This window comes from Alosa sapidissima, chromosome 1, assembly GCF_018492685.1.
Source record: "Alosa sapidissima isolate fAloSap1 chromosome 1, fAloSap1.pri, whole genome shotgun sequence".
Lineage (NCBI taxonomy): Eukaryota > Metazoa > Chordata > Actinopteri > Clupeiformes > Clupeidae > Alosa > Alosa sapidissima.
In genome coordinates this window covers 39340073-39357933 of record NC_055957.1, presented here as the reverse complement: position 1 = coordinate 39357933, position 17861 = coordinate 39340073, and the positions used below count along the sequence as shown (strand labels likewise).

The 17861-nt window shown below is 43.9% G+C and overlaps 1 protein-coding gene across 1 annotated transcript in view; it reads right to left on the bottom strand.

The window, feature by feature from the left end:
* stox2a (storkhead box 2a) overlaps positions 1-16591 on the bottom strand; it is a 78133-nt gene extending 61542 nt beyond the window's left edge. Inside the window, exon 1 of the mRNA XM_042104497.1 lies at positions 15488-16591. Coding sequence (XP_041960431.1) covers positions 15488-15809 — 322 coding nt within the window. The 5' untranslated portion in view covers positions 15810-16591. The remainder of the gene's footprint in view (positions 1-15487) is intronic.
* Positions 16592-17861: the final 1270 nt, after the last annotated feature.

The window sequence follows — 17861 nt, the reverse complement described above, 5'->3', positions numbered from 1 at the left end:
GAGTGTTGTGTATGATGTGTGTGTGTGTGAAGGTAAGGATGAGGACCCCCAGACAGGAGCAGCAGATTTATGAGCTGGCCCTGACAAAGAGTGAATCTCTCCAACCTGCACAGGCAACATCCGCCCGGACACGACACCAGCCAAGTATGCAGCTGACAGAGAGCTGAGAGGGTTGAGAGAGCTCGACAGGGAGGAGGCCATCTCCCTCTCATCTCTCTGGGCCTATGGGCCTGACTCTGCCATGAACCAGATGGATTACAGCAAAGCTTATTAATGGTCAATTAATGGGAGTTTGTGTGTGCGTGTGTATGTGTGTGTGTGTGTGTGTGCGTGTGTGTGTGTGTAGGTGTTATATGGCTGATAATTAGTGTGATTTTAATGATATATTATGTCAATTTTATGACAGGTTATACATATTGTGCTGCTTTGTAGAAGGGAAGTGCCTTGATTATTTAGAAGAGTTTCTATATATAGAATGCATATGAAGACATAATTACACTGCAATTCAGACAAATTAACTCAATTTTCACAAATAAATGCCACGTCCTTGAAATGAACGCCAGCTCAAAGCTATGTGAAGTCTGAGATATATATGGAGCACATGTGTATACATGTACGCAAAGTCAATTGAAAAAACGGAGGCATGAGGAAATCACAGCAATCACAGAAAAGGTGACCGCGGGGCATACTTTCTTATAGAGTCATCCCTCCAAAACCTTCCTTCACCTTCAACTCACCCTGCAAGGCCGACCCTTATCAAAGACACCGACACACCTATAGCCTAGTTTCAACCAGGTGAAGCCACTCGGGTCATGAATACATGCATATTTAGATATACATTCATATATACGTCTTTTGTGTTGAATGAATGAATGATGAGATTAATTCCTCTTGCTTTGGCCAAAATTAGAGGTTGTCTTTCAACTGATGGATTTACTGTCATACCTGAAAAACTCTGACATGTCTAAGGAGTGACACAGAGATGTTGTGAAACACACACACACACACATAACAAAGACACCCACAAACTCTCTCTCTCACACACACACACACACACACTCAGTTGCATAGGCACACAGTGCTTGCTTCATCAGCCTTTCAGTAACTGCACTGGTTGTTCAGAGATTATCCCATCTTCTTCCACTTCTTTGTTCTGTTCTGTTGGTTGTAGGAGCATCCCTCATCCCTCAGAAATGCTTTTGTCTTTCAGATGCACTTGTTATGCGCTTTATGCTGACCATTCACATGCATACTTCAGTGAACTATACACTAAGGTCTCTAGGTCTAGGTCAGTGTTTCTCAAAGTGTGGTCCAGGGATCACTGGTGGTCCGCAAGCTATCCCAAGTGGTCCGCAAGCAGACTTGGTAAAATACAATATTGAACCAACTTGTATGTAAATCCAAACAGTTCTGCAACACTGCCTATGTAAGCTACGCCAGTTTAATGTAATGTAATGCCTTTTATTTGTCCGGCAATTAGTTTTGCAGCAGTACGAGCACACAACATTACAAAAAATACATAAATACACATAATATATATATTTTTTTTTTTAATTAATGAACCACATCATATGAACATCATATGAATCCTCTGACACAATAGGCAAGGTGCAAAGACAATAAACAAGGTGGTTCAGTGAGTAGGCCTATTGTGTAGTATACTGCTAAAGTAGGGATATTGTTTTTTTTTTTTTTAGCTAGGGGGTCCGTGATTTTTTTTTTTTTTTTTTTTATTTGTCCTTGGTCTGAAGAAGTTTGAGAAACACTGGTCTAGGTGAAGTAAAGTGACTATGAACCATTGAACTGTTGCTCTGAAGATGAGCCATCACATCATAAATCAGTCTCTGTCATAAAACACTGAATTTGAGCCTCTCTACCACTGAGGGCTGTTGTAAAGCTGAATTTGAGCCTCTGTGCTATTGAGGGCTGTTTTAAAGCTGAATTTGAGTCTCTCTACCATTGAGGGCTGTTTTAAAGATGATTTTTAGGTGAATCACATGAGCTGACAGTTTGTGCAGGCCCAGTCAAGTCTAAGTTAGAATACAAAGGCCCTTACTGAAGACATGGTACTTCACCTCGACAGATTATGTGTGTGTGTGTGTGTGTGTGTGTGTGTGTGTGTGTGTGTGTGTGTGTGTGTGTGTGCGTGTGTGTGTATTTGTGCGTGTGTGTGTGTGTGTGTGTGTGTTTTTGTTCGTGTGTGTGTGTGTGTGCGTGCGTGCGTGTGTGTGTCATTAAGATGCCTTCCTCTCCATTTCAAAGTCATTACTGCAGTGTGGTTGGTAGCTAAACTTTCCAACTCCTGAAGGCACTAAATCCCAAGAATGTCCGTTGTGAGGAAAGTGACATGACTAAGAGGTATGCAGCTGATCTGATGCAAGAGCAACAGTGACAAAAAGCATTTGCGGTGTCTTGTATTCCTATGATTTCCTACAACTCAACAACAAGAAAACAGATGATTCACTCTAGCTTTCATCAGGAGAGCAACTCTAACTAATCACATGCGAGAACCATGTTGTTGTTGCTGGTCATTCACAGCACAGCTTTATTGCTGCACTGACATATCCATTACAAAGTCCCTACATCCCACCCATCGCTTCCCCCAATTTTCTGCCTTCTGGTCCCTCCTCCCCTTCCTTCCACTGAGGAGAAAGCAGCAGGGCAGGGTAGCTGGTTCTCTTCCCGAACAGGCCTAGCATTTCCTTCCTGTGACGGCTACAACACCCCCCCTCCCCCCCGCCCCAACCCCCACCCACCCACCCCCGGTTTGTTTTGTTTGGCCGTGCAACAAGAGGAAACACCAATGTCATTGTTTTTGCATACATGACTTGACTTCAGTGTCCCTCTCTGGGAGCAGGTGATGTCAGGGACCTTGTCCTTTTACTTCCTGGGGCAGTGCGTGCTGGCTGACCCCTACAGAGCCGGCTGCAGGCACCCCTCCAGCAGCAGCAGGGTGCATACGCAGCAACAGCACATATAACTGGATATGGGACATGTGGCTTGGCTCTATGTGTGATTCGCTATTTTTTCACATATGTGGAAAAGAAATCTATTTAATAAAAACAAAAACCACTACAAAATACCATGCCATGGAAAGAAAAGAGCACACACCATGTCTTTGTTTTAGTAGGAACGGCTGAAGTGCCCTTGAGTTGTTACTGCACCATCCCAGATTTTGTTCTAACGCTGTCTATATAATGAATGGGTCCCAAAACCAAGGCCTGTAAAATGTTTCTTTTTAAATCCTGTGTTCATATTTGTTTAGCCTATGATATTATTTCAGTTTTAAAGCCTGAAAACACTTAATCTGGAAAGCCATGATTGGGCAATATCTTGAAAAGTGTTATTCTCAGCCAGTCCAAAGTTTGCAGGTTGGAAGGGAGGCAGGTTCTCAATATGGCTAACTTACTGAACGTTTGTACCGCATACTTATAGGCCTACTTTCTATAAGGCTCTAGAAGTGACAATGGGGTTCTTGAACAAATTTCACATCAATCCTGACTTGAGGTCACTACTAAGAATGGGCATAAACATATTAATGATAAAACAAGGGGAGGTTGTGTTTTTTAATCATTTTCAAAGGATTGTGGAAATGTATGTGCAAGTATGTCATTGTATGGGCATTCAATACACAAAGTGCCAATGTGGTACCATAGATAGGCTACATACGTATACTATTGCAAATTAACTATGTGTTTTATCTATGATTGTACAACATTGCACTTTGAATGATCACTCTGAGCTATTCCCACATAGATTTTCATGTTCCTACTAGCTACCCCACATACCACTTTAGTCCCATGAGATTGACCAAAAATGCAATCACACCATGTTTGATTCTTTGTGTTCAAATGTTGTGGAGACCTAATATTGGCACATTAACAAAGTATTGAATTTGCGGACAAAATACTAATTGATGCAATGTGGGTACAAAATTCTCTCAATATCACTTTGTTCTGAATCTAGAGCCTTTTATAAAATAAATGGACATAGATCTGAATGCCAAAATTTGGCTTTCAACATAAGGCATTTTTAAGAATGTAATGACTTAAAAATTCAAGGGTGAAAAAACTATGAAAATGAAATGAAATTAAAATATTCCACAGGTGTTCTGGAACCTACACGTTATGTGGACACACACTGATCAAAGTTGGAGATGGTGCAGCAATTCCACACTCGGAATTTGGTTGCTGCTGTTAGTGATGCTGCTCTGGCCTAAGTTCTTGTTTTTGTTTTTCCTGACAACATGTGCCTTTGTTTACCTTGAACTGTCATGTGATGTACCCATGTGGTTTTGTTTGAGTTTGCCATGTGCTTCTGACTCCGCCCCTCTCTTTGTTTCAATTCCCGCCATTTTGTAGACTCACCTGTTCTTTGTTTGCCTGATTAGTTTGTGGGTATTTAAACCCTGAGGTCTTCTCAGTCTGTGCCAGATTGTGCCAGCGTGCTTCCTGTGCTGAGTCACTGTAAGATTTTTGACCTTGTATTTTTGAAGCCTGCCTGTTCTGGACCTATGTTTTAAACTCTGCCTTGGATTATTTTTGCCCTGGATTTTGCATTTGCCTTTTTGCCTGCCTCTTGAGTTTGAAGACTGCAATTTGTGTTCCATGAGGAATTGATACCTGTGTCTTTCTCATTAAAAGAAAACTTTATCACTGATCTGAGCTGCCTGCGATTGGGTCCTTAAGAACTGAAAACCTAACAGTACGATCTAGCCAGCATGGACCCAGCAGACTCGGGTCAGTTGAAGGCATTCATTGAGCAACATGGCATCCTACTGGGAAGACAACAGAACCAGCTGGATGTGATTTCGAAGACTGTGGAGGCCATGTCGACTGGGTTCACAGATCTAGCAGCCCAGGTACAACAGCTTCAACTGGCTCAGACCCCAGCGCCTTCACCACCTCCTCCTGCACCTGCCGCTCCACACCCTGTTCTCCGTCTCAGAACCTCGTCTGCCACACCCGCAGCATTACTCAGGGGAACCTGGAACCTGCCGGTCCTTCCTCACCCAATGTAAGCTAATCTTCCAGCTGCAACCCACTACTTTCCCCTCCGACAGGTCCAAGGTGGCCTATGTCATAACCCAGTTGTATGGGCGGGCAAGAGAGTGGGGCTCAGCTATCTGGGAGGCCAGGGCACAGTTTTGCAAGAAGAGATGAAGAAAGTTTTTGACCGTTCCAAACATGGTAAAGACCCTGCACGTGAGTAGTGTTAATTTTGTCACTTATTTTTAATTTAGTCTTAGTCTTAGTCTTGTGACGAAATGTCCTTTTTAGTCTTTGTCATATTTAGTCATTCAAATATCATTTTTGTTAGTCAAGTTTTAGTCAACTAAAAGTCTCGTCATTTTAGTCTAGTTTTAGTCAAAAGAAAACTAAAGCTATCTTAGTCTTAGTCAGAACATTTTAGTCTTTTTTTATAACAAATTATTTCTGATTACCATTTGAGTCAAATAGTGTTTCACACATCTCAATTTTCCAACAATATTGTGTCCACAGGGCTACTCGTGTTATAATTACTCATTCTGATTTTTTTTTGTCAGTCAGTGCATGCACAGTCAGTACATGCACAGCTACAGTTATAGCTCGGCTGGGATTTGACCATAGACAGTAAAAGATTTGACTGGACCACTGTCATGATCTTCATAGACCAGTGTTTCACAAAGTGTGGTCCGGGGACCACTGGTGGTCCGCAAGCTATCTCAAGTGGTCCACGAGCAGACGTGGTAAAATATAATATAGATGAGTTGTTTGCAATATTGAACCAACTTGTATGTACATTCAAACTGTTCTACAACACTGTCTATGTCAGATATGCCAGTTTAAATCATATGAATCCTCTGACACAATTAAATAAAGTGCAAAGACAATAAGCAAGGTGGTTCAGTGAGTATTGTGTAGGCTAATATACTGCTAGGTCTATATTTTTTTTTAGCTAGGTGGTCCGTGCGTTTCTTTTTTATTGATTAGTTAAGTGGTCCTTCATCTGAAAAAGTTTGAGAGACACTGTCTTGGACCCAAGTATGAATGTTTTACTCCGCCACGCTAGATGGCGATATGCGCCCAAACGCAACACAAACTCTCAATCTTAGCTAACTTGCTAGCGAACTTTCCATATTAGCTTACTTGCTAGCAAACTTTACATCATCAGTGTAACTAGTTAAATAGTTGACATTACTTGCTGAAACTTTTCGTATGGACATTCTGGGTGATGTTAATTTGTATATGTATGAGAGAAGCTTCAACTTCTGGGTATGTAGCATTGTGGCATAAAGCTTAGGTTGCTAACTCTGACAGAAATCTCCGGTGTTTTTGTTCCATGTAGTTTCCTGCTGCAGCCACAGGGTTGCAGCAACAGCACGTAGACTAGCCTACAGGAAAGCTGCTGCGCATGAACCATGAACTCATTCGGAATATTTTGAAAAGGTAACAGCTATTCTGTCTTCTCATTTTGTAGACGAAAATGGAAGAGAAATTTTATCTTGGTTTTTATTTCAAGCAAAACATTTTAGTCTCGTCTTTTTTCGTCAACAATAATGCATCTTAAGATAGTCTTAGTCAGTATTTCAGGACATTAGTGCAGTCTCGTCATCGTCTCGTCTTAGTCATGGAAAAAAAGGTTGTTGACGAACATTTTTCCTCTCGTCTCGTCTGACGAAATTAACACTACACGTGAGTTGGTCCATATTCGACAGGGAAGTTGCTCAGTATCGGACTACTCCATTGAGTTTCGGACTCTAGCTGCCTCTTGTGGAAGGAATGACGAAGCTCGGTTTGATGTGTTCTTCAATGGGCTATCTGAGAGCATTAAGGACTAGTTAATCGCAGAGGAGTGACCCAACAGCCTTGATGACCTGATCGACCTGGCCGTTCGCATTGATGCCCGGCTGCAACAGCGTAATAAGTGGAGACTCACCAAAGGCCCTAGGAAAGCACCTACAGGTGGGATCACCACTCTGCCAGCCTTGCCACCTGCCTCAGTTTCGGATCCGGACCCTGAGCCAATGCAGATTAACCGTTACCACCTCTCAGCAGCAGAGAATCCAATCCAACTGTTGTCTGTACTGTGGTGACTCGGGCCACTTTGTCCCTTCTTGCCCAGTAAAAGGTGAGGCTCACCCGTAGGCCGATGAGTACTGGTGAGCGTCACTTCCACCAAATGGTCATCCCTGGTTAAAGAAGCACAATTCCCACATTGATTGGGTCAACAATAAGATTTTGGGCTGGAGCCCGTCCTGTTTATCGCTCTGTCTCTGCCAAGCACACGTGCCTCCTTCCCCCACTGAGGACCACCCTGGAGAGTTTCCTGACCTGTCTGGTGTTCCACTGGAGTACATGGACCTCAAGGCAGTCTTCAGCAAGTCTCGGGCAACCGCCTTACCTCCCCATCGTCCTTATGACTGTGGCATTCTCCTTTTACCTGGTAGAACTCCACCTAGGGGGCGCCTATACTCTCTCTCGTTCTGAAACTGAAGCCATGGAGAAGTACATTCAGGAATCTTTGGCTGCAGGAATAATCCGTCCGTTGTCCTCTCCTGCTGGAGCAGGGTTCTTTTTTGTGGCAAAGAAGGATGGTTCCCTGCCCCATTGTATTGACTATTGTGGCCTTAACGACATCACACTCAAGGACCGTTATCCTGATGTCTTCTGAATTTGAGCTTCTCCATGGATCTGCCTTCACCAAGCTAGACCTCCGTAACGCCTACCACCTTGTCCGGATTAGGGAGGGAGATGAATGGAAGACAGCTTTTAATACCCTGACGGGGCATTATGAATATCTTGTCCTACCATTTGGGCTTACTAATGCTCCTGCCGTGTTCCAAGCCCTGGTAAATGATATCCTGAGAGACGTGCTCAATAAATTTGTTTTTGTTTATTTGGACGACATTCTAATTTTTTCCCGGACCCTGTCTGAGCACATTATCCATGTCCGCCAAGTCCTTCAATGCCTCCTTGAGAATCAACTTTTCGTCAAGGCAGAGAAATGTGAATTTCATCGCAACACTGTGTCCTTCCTGGGGTATGTCATCTCTGCTGGGGCCATCCAGATGGATCAACAGAAGGTCAAGGCTGTTGTTGATTGGCCCCAACCTACTCACCGTCGTGAGCTACAATGCTTTTTAGGATTCGCCAATTTCTATCGACGGTTCGTTAGGGACTTCAGCGCGCTGGCGGCTCCTCTCACTGCTCTTACCTCAACAGCCGCAAGATTCATCTGGTTTGCTGCTGCTGAAAGGGCCTTCGTCGGGCTCAAGAAGTGGTTTACCTCTGCTCGCATCCTGATTCAGCCAGACCCCGACCGCCTGTTCATTGTGGAAGTGGACGCTTCTGATGTGGGGGTGGGTGCCATCTTATCTCAACGATCGGCCGTGGATGAGAAGGTACACCCCTGTGCATTTTTTCCCATCGCCTCACCCCCCCCAGAACGCAACTATGATATTGGCGATAGAGAATTACTAGCTGTTAAGTTGGCCCTGGAGGAGTGGAGGCACTGGCTGGAGGGGTCTAAAGTTCTGTTCTTAGTATGGACAGATCATAAGAATCTAGAATACATTCGCACTGCTAAACGCCTGAATTCTCGCCAAGCCCGCTGGTCTCTCTCCTTCTCTAAGTTAAATTTTACCTTGTCCTACCGGCCTGGGTCCAAGAATGCCAAGCCAGATGCCCTCTCCCGCATCTTTGCTTCTGCAGGTAATCCTGTGAAGCCTGGAAACATTCTGCCTGACCACTGTTTTGTCGGGGTAGTTCAATGGGACATAGAGTCGCTGGTGCGTTCGTCCCAACCAGACATTGCTGCACCTATCCAATGTCCTGTAAATCGCCTGTTTGTCCCTGTGTCTCTTCGTTCCCAGGTCTTGCAGTGGGGCCATTCATCCCAGCTGTCCGGTCATTCTGGGGCAAGACGCACCCAAGCGTTCATCAGTCGGAGGGAGAAGCTCCCTCCCACCCTTCGTCGTATCCACCCCACCTTCCATGTGTCCAGAGTGAAGCCCTTTATCTGTAATCAACTCTGCCCTGCCCCCCAAGCCCCCTCCTCCACGGCGAGTCATCGATGGCTCAGACTTTTTTTGTTTGTCGGCTCCTGGACGTCCGTCGCCGGGGCCGTGGTCTCTAGTTCTTAGTGGACTGGGAGGGCTATGGTCCAGAAGAAAGGTGTTGGGTTCCAAATCGGGATATCCTGGACCGTACCCTCGTTAAAGACTTTCTCAAGACACATCCGGCTTCTCCCAAGAAGACGCCAGGAGGCGTCCGTAGAAGGGGGGGTACTGTTAGTGATGCTGCTCTGGCCTAAGTTCTTGTTTTTGTTTTTCCTGACAACATGTGCCTTTGTTTACCTTGAACTGTCATGTTATGTACCCATGTGGTTTTGTTTGAGTTTGCCATGTGCTTCTGACTCCACCCCTCTCTTTGTTTGAATTCCCGCCATTTTGTAGACTCACCTGTTCTTTGTTGCCTGATTAGTTTGTGGGTATTTAAACCCTGAGGTCTTCTCAGTCTGTGCTAGATCGTGCCAGCTTGTTTCCTGTGCTGAGTCAATGTCACTAAGTTTTTTTGAACTTGTATTTTTGAAGCCTGCCTGTTCTGGACCTATGTTTTGAACTCTGCCTTGGATTATTTTTGCCCTGGATTTTGCATTTGCCTTTTTGCCTGCCTCTTGAGTTTGAAGACTGCAATTTGTGTTCCATGAGGAATTGATACCTTTCTCATTAAAAGAAAACTTTATCACTGATCTGAGCTGCCTGCGATTGGGTCCTTAAGAACTGAAAACCGCTGTACCATCTGATTTGACACAAAATGATCCATGTAGCATTCTTATTTATGTAGTGCGTGAAAATAGCTACATTTTGTAAAACAAAATGCTATTTTTTTTATATTTTGGTGCTTTTATACAGATATAAGAATTGAGAGTGACAGGAGGAGGGATGGGGGTCGCCATATCGCAATATGACTACAATTTCACAAAGAAGTTTAGGGTCAACAATGTAACATGATAATAGTGAAACAAAGAGAGAACTACGGTACTTTAAAATGTCAGAACATTACTCCATTTAAGCCTTGTCTATGCCTACTAAGCTGTATCTTTGACTTACACCAACAAAGGAGCTAACTTCAACAATACGAGAGCCTAATCATCTGAACATATCTGACTTTGTGTATAGGCCAATCACATAGTCTGAGCAACATGGTTTATGCTTTCTATTTGTTTTCTTACACCAAACCATACCTCAAAAGTAGACAGGTCTACAACTAGCAGTATTGGCACCCCTTGCACAATAAGTATAAGTATATATACTCTTTTGATCCCGTGAGGGGAATTTGGTCTCTGCATTTATCCCAATCCGTGAATTAGTGAAACACACACAGCACACAGTGAACACAGAGTGAGGTGAAGCACACACTAATACCGGCGCAGTGAGCTGCCTGCAACAACAGCGGCGCTCGGGGAGCAGTGAGGGGTTGGGTGCCTTGCTCAAGGGCACTTCAGCCGTGCCTACTGGTCGGGGTTCGAACCAGCAACCCTCCGGTAACAGGTCCAAAGTCCTAACCAGTAGGCCACGGCTGCCCCACAAATATATAGGCCTTTTGTAAAACAAAGGGAAGTGCTGTATACTTTATATACATCAATACATTACGACAGCATCTATTGCAAAATAGAATACATGAAAATAGTTACATGATTAATAGTAATATGAAAATAGTTACATAATTGGTTGGTGGATCACCAATCACACAACTTTGCCATATTATAATAGCCTACAGTTAGCTCCTGCTTCAGTATTTCAGTATTTCAATGTACTGACTTGGCTTGATTTTCTCAAACCTTTCTGAACCAAAAAACGGGATACTGTTCCATATATGTACACCAAACATGCGATTGCATTAGAAACCGGGACAAGGTGTGCTAATAGAACTTTTTTGTTGGTAACCAGGATACTATCATACATATACAGGGATATTAATAACTGGGTTTCTCTGTGTTAATGTAAACATCATATCCCCGAATATGATCAAAACCGGGATAAGCCTCATATCCGGTATACTGAAGTGCATACGCAGTCACTGTTATCAGCACTTTGTGAGAACAAAAAGGGTTGACTTCTTTGACTTCTTTCTCTTTCTTTCTTCTTTTCTTTTGTTTTCTTTCTTTCTTTCTTTCTTTCATTCTTTTTGTCTTTCTATCTTTCTGATTATGATCATAAGGTATTAGGCAAGCAAACATATTGTTTCAGACATAAAACTAAATACTGTGGCACATACAAACATGAGCAAGACAACAAGACGTTGAAAACAAAACAGCCTCAACAACAGCAAGTATGATCAATCCAAGATCAAGCCTACTTCTTAATTAGTAGCTATAGTCTGAAGCAAGACCATCATTGTTCTGAACTGAGAGACTGAGAGCCTCTTTGAGCTGATGCCAGACCAAGTTCACTGCGAGATGAAGACGCCAGTGGCAGCCAAGCCTTTTAGTCTGCCCTCTATTCTCCATACAGAACACAGGGCACTGCTGCTGCCCACCCTGAAGTAGCCTGACTCAGGCAGTTGTGATGAGGAACTTGTTATTACTTGCTTATTAAGTTTAGGTTGTTAACGGTGTCGGTTGTTAGGGATTGTTGATCATTTCAAAGAGAGTGTGTTTGGGTGGGTGAGAAGAAGCATATATTTAGAGGTGAAATCCTTCATTACATTTTCTGTTCTGCCAGGAAATCATGGAACAATATCCTGTCAAACACTGAAGTATAATCATGTTCACCTTGAATGTGGTAATCATGATCATTGGTAGAGATGGGGGGGGGTTTCTCTTAAATCCAGAGGTGTTGGGATAAATAGGATCTCATATTTAAAATAAACCGTGTATCTATATGTTAGAGACTTGCAGACTAGAGGGAGTGGCTCTGTGTGTGCTCAGGTGAATTACTTGAACAAGTTGCATGCCTCTGTGGGACTGATTAACATGAGATGTCATCCATCCTCTAAACGGACCCTTAGACAGTCCAACAGAGATGTAGAGAGAAAGAGAGAGAGAGAGAGAGAGAGAGAGGAGAGAGAGAGAGAGAGAGAGAGAAATAGCAGCAGCAAAAAATGAAAAGACAGGAATGTGAAAGAATTAAAAAGAAACTGAGATATGGTGGGAGAGTGGATTGCTCAGTAGCAGCTTTAAAAAAAAAACTGTGATTAGCACACAGTGGGTGCAGGGGGCTTCAGATTTTAATCCCGGGCCAAGTCTCTAATCCCTCTTCTTTGGCGGGGATGTTTCACAGTTGCACATGTTCTTGAAACCGGTCCGTTTTTACAGGAGGTGTTTAATCCAGGTGCTTAATAACCTTGAACCTTAATCAGGCATAGATTAGGAGCTTTTTTGGAGTTTGGGTCACACTAAAGGCATAACAGAATTAGGAGCCCAAGCTGAGGGGAAGAGGATTTGGAAATCAGTTCAGAGCACTGGCACTTTGCAGTCTGCGCTGTGACACAAGGTCAAGTCATGGGAGGGGGACATGAAGCCATCAACCCAGACGGTGACACCCAACACACACACACACACACACACACACAGGGCGAGTCGACATCAAAGGCTCCGACCAGATTCAGACACATGTGCACTGAAGAAAGTCTCATCATTTCCTGGTTAATACTATCCTGCACAAAATTCAATTACAAGGCAAAATCATTTGGCTTTTTGAATACCACGCAACACCACACAAACACAGATCACAGACAGGGTCAGCGCACACACAAAGAAACTCTCAGTACAATTATGTTAAGGTCACACCACTTCCATGAAACTTCTAAAAAAGACAACCTCTCAGTCAACTACCGCCATGTTCCTCTAGATGTTAAGAAACCCCTCAAAATTACTCAACTTATTTCTGCTTTATCAAAGTTAAAGTTTTATCTAAAGTGACACGCACTACCCATTGCACTGAGTAACGTTGGTATTGATGCCCCGTCTCACCCTGGTTTCCACGCACTGCAGATTCTGTGCCCTAAGTATTCAAGAGTCCCAAGACTGTGGGCCCAGTTTCCGGGACACTGGATTCTAAACTAGTCCTAGACTAAAAGACAAACTGAATGATAATCTCGACTGAAAAAGAGCATGTAGTCTATGACGAGGCTTAATCTGTGTCCAGTTAAAAGTTGCATAAGGTATTCTCCCTTTTGCTCTGACTAGTCAACAAAAAAGAGGAGGAATTTGACCTTCTTAGGAAGTCAGGGGGCATGCCATGAGTCTTTTTTCCTTTTTCCCTAAAGACAAAAGAGGGAGGGGCACTGCAATTCCAAAGATAACTCAGTGACCGAAGTTAACAGAGGAAAAAACACTTCCCATGACATCAGGGTTACTGTGGCAATGTGTGTGTGTGTGTGTGTGTGTGTGTGTGTGTGTGTGTGTGTGTGTGTGTGTGTGTGTGTGTGTGAGAGGTAGGTGTACGCTATAGATAGTTCTGGGAATGACCACATGGCAATTAAACAACGAGTGCATTCTCTTGGTGGGACAGAGATCAACTCACACTAGACACAACCAGATCACCAAGAGTTCCATAACGCCACAATAAAGGTAAAAAGAGTTTTGATAGAAGTTGAGCACTGGTGTACTTCAAGTCAGTTTGCCTAACCAATGCAGATTGACATCACCAAGGTTCCTGAGGTAATGCACTAAAACAAGGCCCAATCACCTACAACTCAAAGATAGCAGAAAAATGTGCTCAGTTTGACTTATTACAAGCATGTAGGGAATTCCAGACTTTGCCATCAGGAATGGGCAACTCCCTGTGCTATGGGTGAAGGGGATTGCCCTGCACAGACCACACACAAATAGACAGAGACACACAAAAACACACAGGGAAAAACAGTGATCCTCCAACCACAACATTAGAGGCATGAATGAAGACAAAGCCGAAGAGAAAACTTGTATTTCCACCACAGCCCAGCCAGCAGGGCTCCATTCACAAGAGCAGAATAATACATCGCAAGGGATCTGCCATAGGAATTACCACTCGGTTCCTTTAATATATAACACTATCAAGCACTGAGTCATGCTGAGAGGTGGCTATAGACATCACCAGACGACGCTTGGGAAAAGAGCGGAGAGGGAGTCCAGACCAGTCCGTGTGGCCCTGAACCTGTCAAATCCCAACAAACCTCAGTCTAGGACTTGCATACAGCACCACACACACTCAAACACACAACTGCACCAGTGTTCAGATGTGTGAAGGAGCACAAAAGAAGTAACAGTGTAGAGCAGGTGTATACATTTTATTGTGAAGTAAGGTTATCGATCCTCCCATCCTGTGAGGTTGACATTGGTAAACACTACACTCAAACTTCACCAGGTAGATAAGAGATTGCTGCATTCTGTCATTGTTCCACATTCCACAGGTTATCACTCCAGGCTGCTATCAGCGGTGCCGGGTGCCTCCCAGGCAGCCCCGAGCCGCCCAGACCCATCACGGGCCTGACATTTCCCCCATAAAGCGGCGGGAATTCAAGGCTGTATACACTAACCCAGCTGAGCTCTGTCTGCTGGAGTAAGGGCTTCTTGTACAGGCCCCCTCAGCCACTTCTGGTTGAGCGTGCTAGGTATCAGGCAAGCTAAGCCTTTGTTTTACACTGCTTATCTGCCTAAAGGAGAATATTTCTCAACACTCTTGCAGACTGGCTTGCTGTTGCCCCAGCTCATGTGAAAGCCTTCTGTTTACATAACCCTGAACTTCTACAAAGACTATACAGAGCTGGGTGCTTTTCAATCCCCACAACTTCACCATGCAGGCATCTGAAGACTGGCAACAGTAGAAAAGAGCTAATCCAACTGTTTCAATGGAGAGCTTTAGTTGGTGTAACAAACAGCTGAAAAACAAAAGACTGCTTGGCCTTGCTCGCCAATGATGAGTGTGTGAACATACATAAGCATTATTTACAAGGACAGGTGCAAAGCAGAGATGGCCACACTTGTTCACAAAAATAAACTCATTAGTGTCAATAAGTTAAAACACACACACACACACACACACACAAACATATTATGGAAAACACATTTCTCACACAGGGTGCAACTTTGTCATATTTGCGTTTGACTGAAGTGCATTCCACCTTCAAGTAGGCTTATGTTAGTAAGACTGTTGGTATCAGCATAGATAAATAAATAATCTAGAAAGAGAAACATGGTCTCCAAGAGATCCTTAGAGTGGCCAAGTCAGCTGCCAGTTTATCCAGGTTCAGAGGGGCCAGTGCTCAGAATGACCAAATAAATAAAATATCCATAACATTTTGGATGTTGACCACACATTCATAACATCCCATAAGTTAATATTGCTCCCTGCTAGAAGTTTGGCCTACTGGTGTGCTGCTTCTATCTACAGGGCCCATGTGTCAAACTATGTCAAAAGGGTATTATGCTTTCAGGAATGTGTTGGTGTCACTCATTGTAGTCAAGGTGCAACACAGACAACAGAGACTGAAGTCGTGTGAAACTGTGTCACCCAACCTACCTATGCATTTAATCTCGAACCCGCGGGGTGGTTTGAGAGCTCTTCGGGTCCATCCTTCCCGCAGCACCTCGAGGTGATCTTCCTTCCCCTGGATGAGTAGTACGTGCTCGTCTATCCAGCCGAGGAAGAACGTCTCTGATATGGCGTCAGTGACTTTCTTGTTCCAGAAATGCTGCATATTCTCAGCTTTGAAGTCCGCGAATATCTCATAGCCTGTATGGTGATGCTGGAGCTTTTCGGTGACGGCTGGCTTGTCCTCGGCGCCGACCCGCGACAGCACTATGGCCAGCGAATGCGGGGCGATTTGCAGAAACTTATCCATTCCTTTGAAACACGTCAACAAACTGCTGCACCATGAATTAGAACACAGTCCAGATTATAACCAAAGTCTGTATTTCATGGTGTTTTATTGCGCACTTTGTTGAATTTCCAAAATGAACACATTTTGTCTAGAATTCAACCCACGTTGACTTCTGGAAGCCTACACGGTCCGCGTGACAGCCAGCGTTGCATCTGCATCTCACGTGTGCAGACGAGAAATAATATCTAGCCTATTGACAGAACATTTGAATAAATTCGTTCACTATCATATATTCTACACGGATGCCAACAAGGCTATGATGTTTAACAGGCACCGCTCGCATTGAACAGACGGTAGGTGATCGGTATTATGGACAAATTACCTTATGGACAAGCTACCTCCTCTCACCTCTCTCTTGAGCGCATAGGTTTATCAAAGAAGCATCGCACATTCCATGACCTCGTTCTTTACATACGATTGGAAGAACGAGGCCTCTGCAGCCGAGACCATATCGATCACTGCATTGGCAGTGTTTGGTGGGCGAGAAGCGCAGGCGATGACTTCATCCGTCCTTATTCATGTCTTCGTATGGCGCGCAGCGCGAAGCCTCCCTCCCTCCCATTCAGATCTGTATTCAATGTGCCGTTCAAGTCCAATCTAGGGCGTACAGCCAAGGTAGCCCAGGTTTGGCAATTCAGCTTACGTCCGAGTAACACGTGTATCGGTACAGTGGTGGTCAGATATTTATGGTTCACCGAAACCTTGCGGCAGAGTGTCCGGTCCGGAGACCCCGAATTCATGCAGCTCGAACTGCTCTGTAGGGTAAAACGTGACAGGAGACCGGATCACCAGATGTTTGTCATGACTCCACCTACAGGCGGTCTTCAAAACATCGCGAGTTCAGTACGTCTAGAGTCGCAACAGGTGAGGCGGCTAGTGTGAAAGATTGAGACCCGGACTGAGAGCTAAGCAGCTTCGGAAGCAAGGGTGCTGGTCCAGGCTATGCACAGGTAACGTAATACAGAAATACGACGAGTAGCTTTGTGAATCCAATCAGGATACATGTACATTCATTCCATTCATTACAACCCTCATGTTCATGTTGAAAATGCAAGACATCAGAATGTGGGAACACTCGTGCAGGAATGAATGAACATTTAAAAAAGAAAATATTTTTAATCTCCAGAAATAACCATCCTTCCACAAACCTAATACATCTAATAACCCAGACACCACCTGGGAATTGACAGTTACCTTTTTTTATTTTCTAAATAACCTTAGTTTTAGTTTAGTTTAAATTTGGCAGCCTTGGTCTGTGACAGAAAACACAGTGCCCCTCTGCTGTCTGTCCACTCAGTGTTCGCAAGAACAAGAGAGCACACAGATCCACCTGGGAAAAGAAAGTAAACACCTTGCGTTGGCACTATACTTCGGTCTTCTTTAAGAACACATAAGACATTTGATCAAGGCACTTGGAAAGGTGAAAAGAACCTTCACAAAAAGAGACAAGGCTGCCACCACAATCACCTAACTGGTTCAGCCATCACAGGCATTTAGGGCATAGTGGCATTATCTATTATACTTTGAAAGAACAGGCCTGTTTAAAGACGCAGCTGCAACCCAAGTGAGCAGAAACAAACCAGGAACCCCCCCCCCCCCCCCAATGTTTTATTAAAATAACTTAACAGAGCGTTCCAACATATTTCAGAAATAATTTATCACCATCCTCAGGAGAGAACATGTTAACAGTCTTTGATGTAATGGACAAGGAAGTGAAAGCAGTGGGAACTTGAAGCTACAGGTAAACACACACCTGCGGTGCACAGGGGTCAAAGGTTCACAGAGGCCAGCGCCAGAGCCTTAAATGGACCGCAACCAGCCTTAACAAACATGTAACGACAGGTTAGATTAACTTGTAGTCCTGAAACAACTATGTTTGTGGAAGCACGGTCGCAAAGTCTTGGATGTGCCACATCAGGAAAGCTGGTAAAATTGTGCACATTTAGGATTGTTTTTGTTTTGTTTTGTTTTTGTTTTTTTCTAATCTAAAATCTAATTATTTTACCTTAAAAT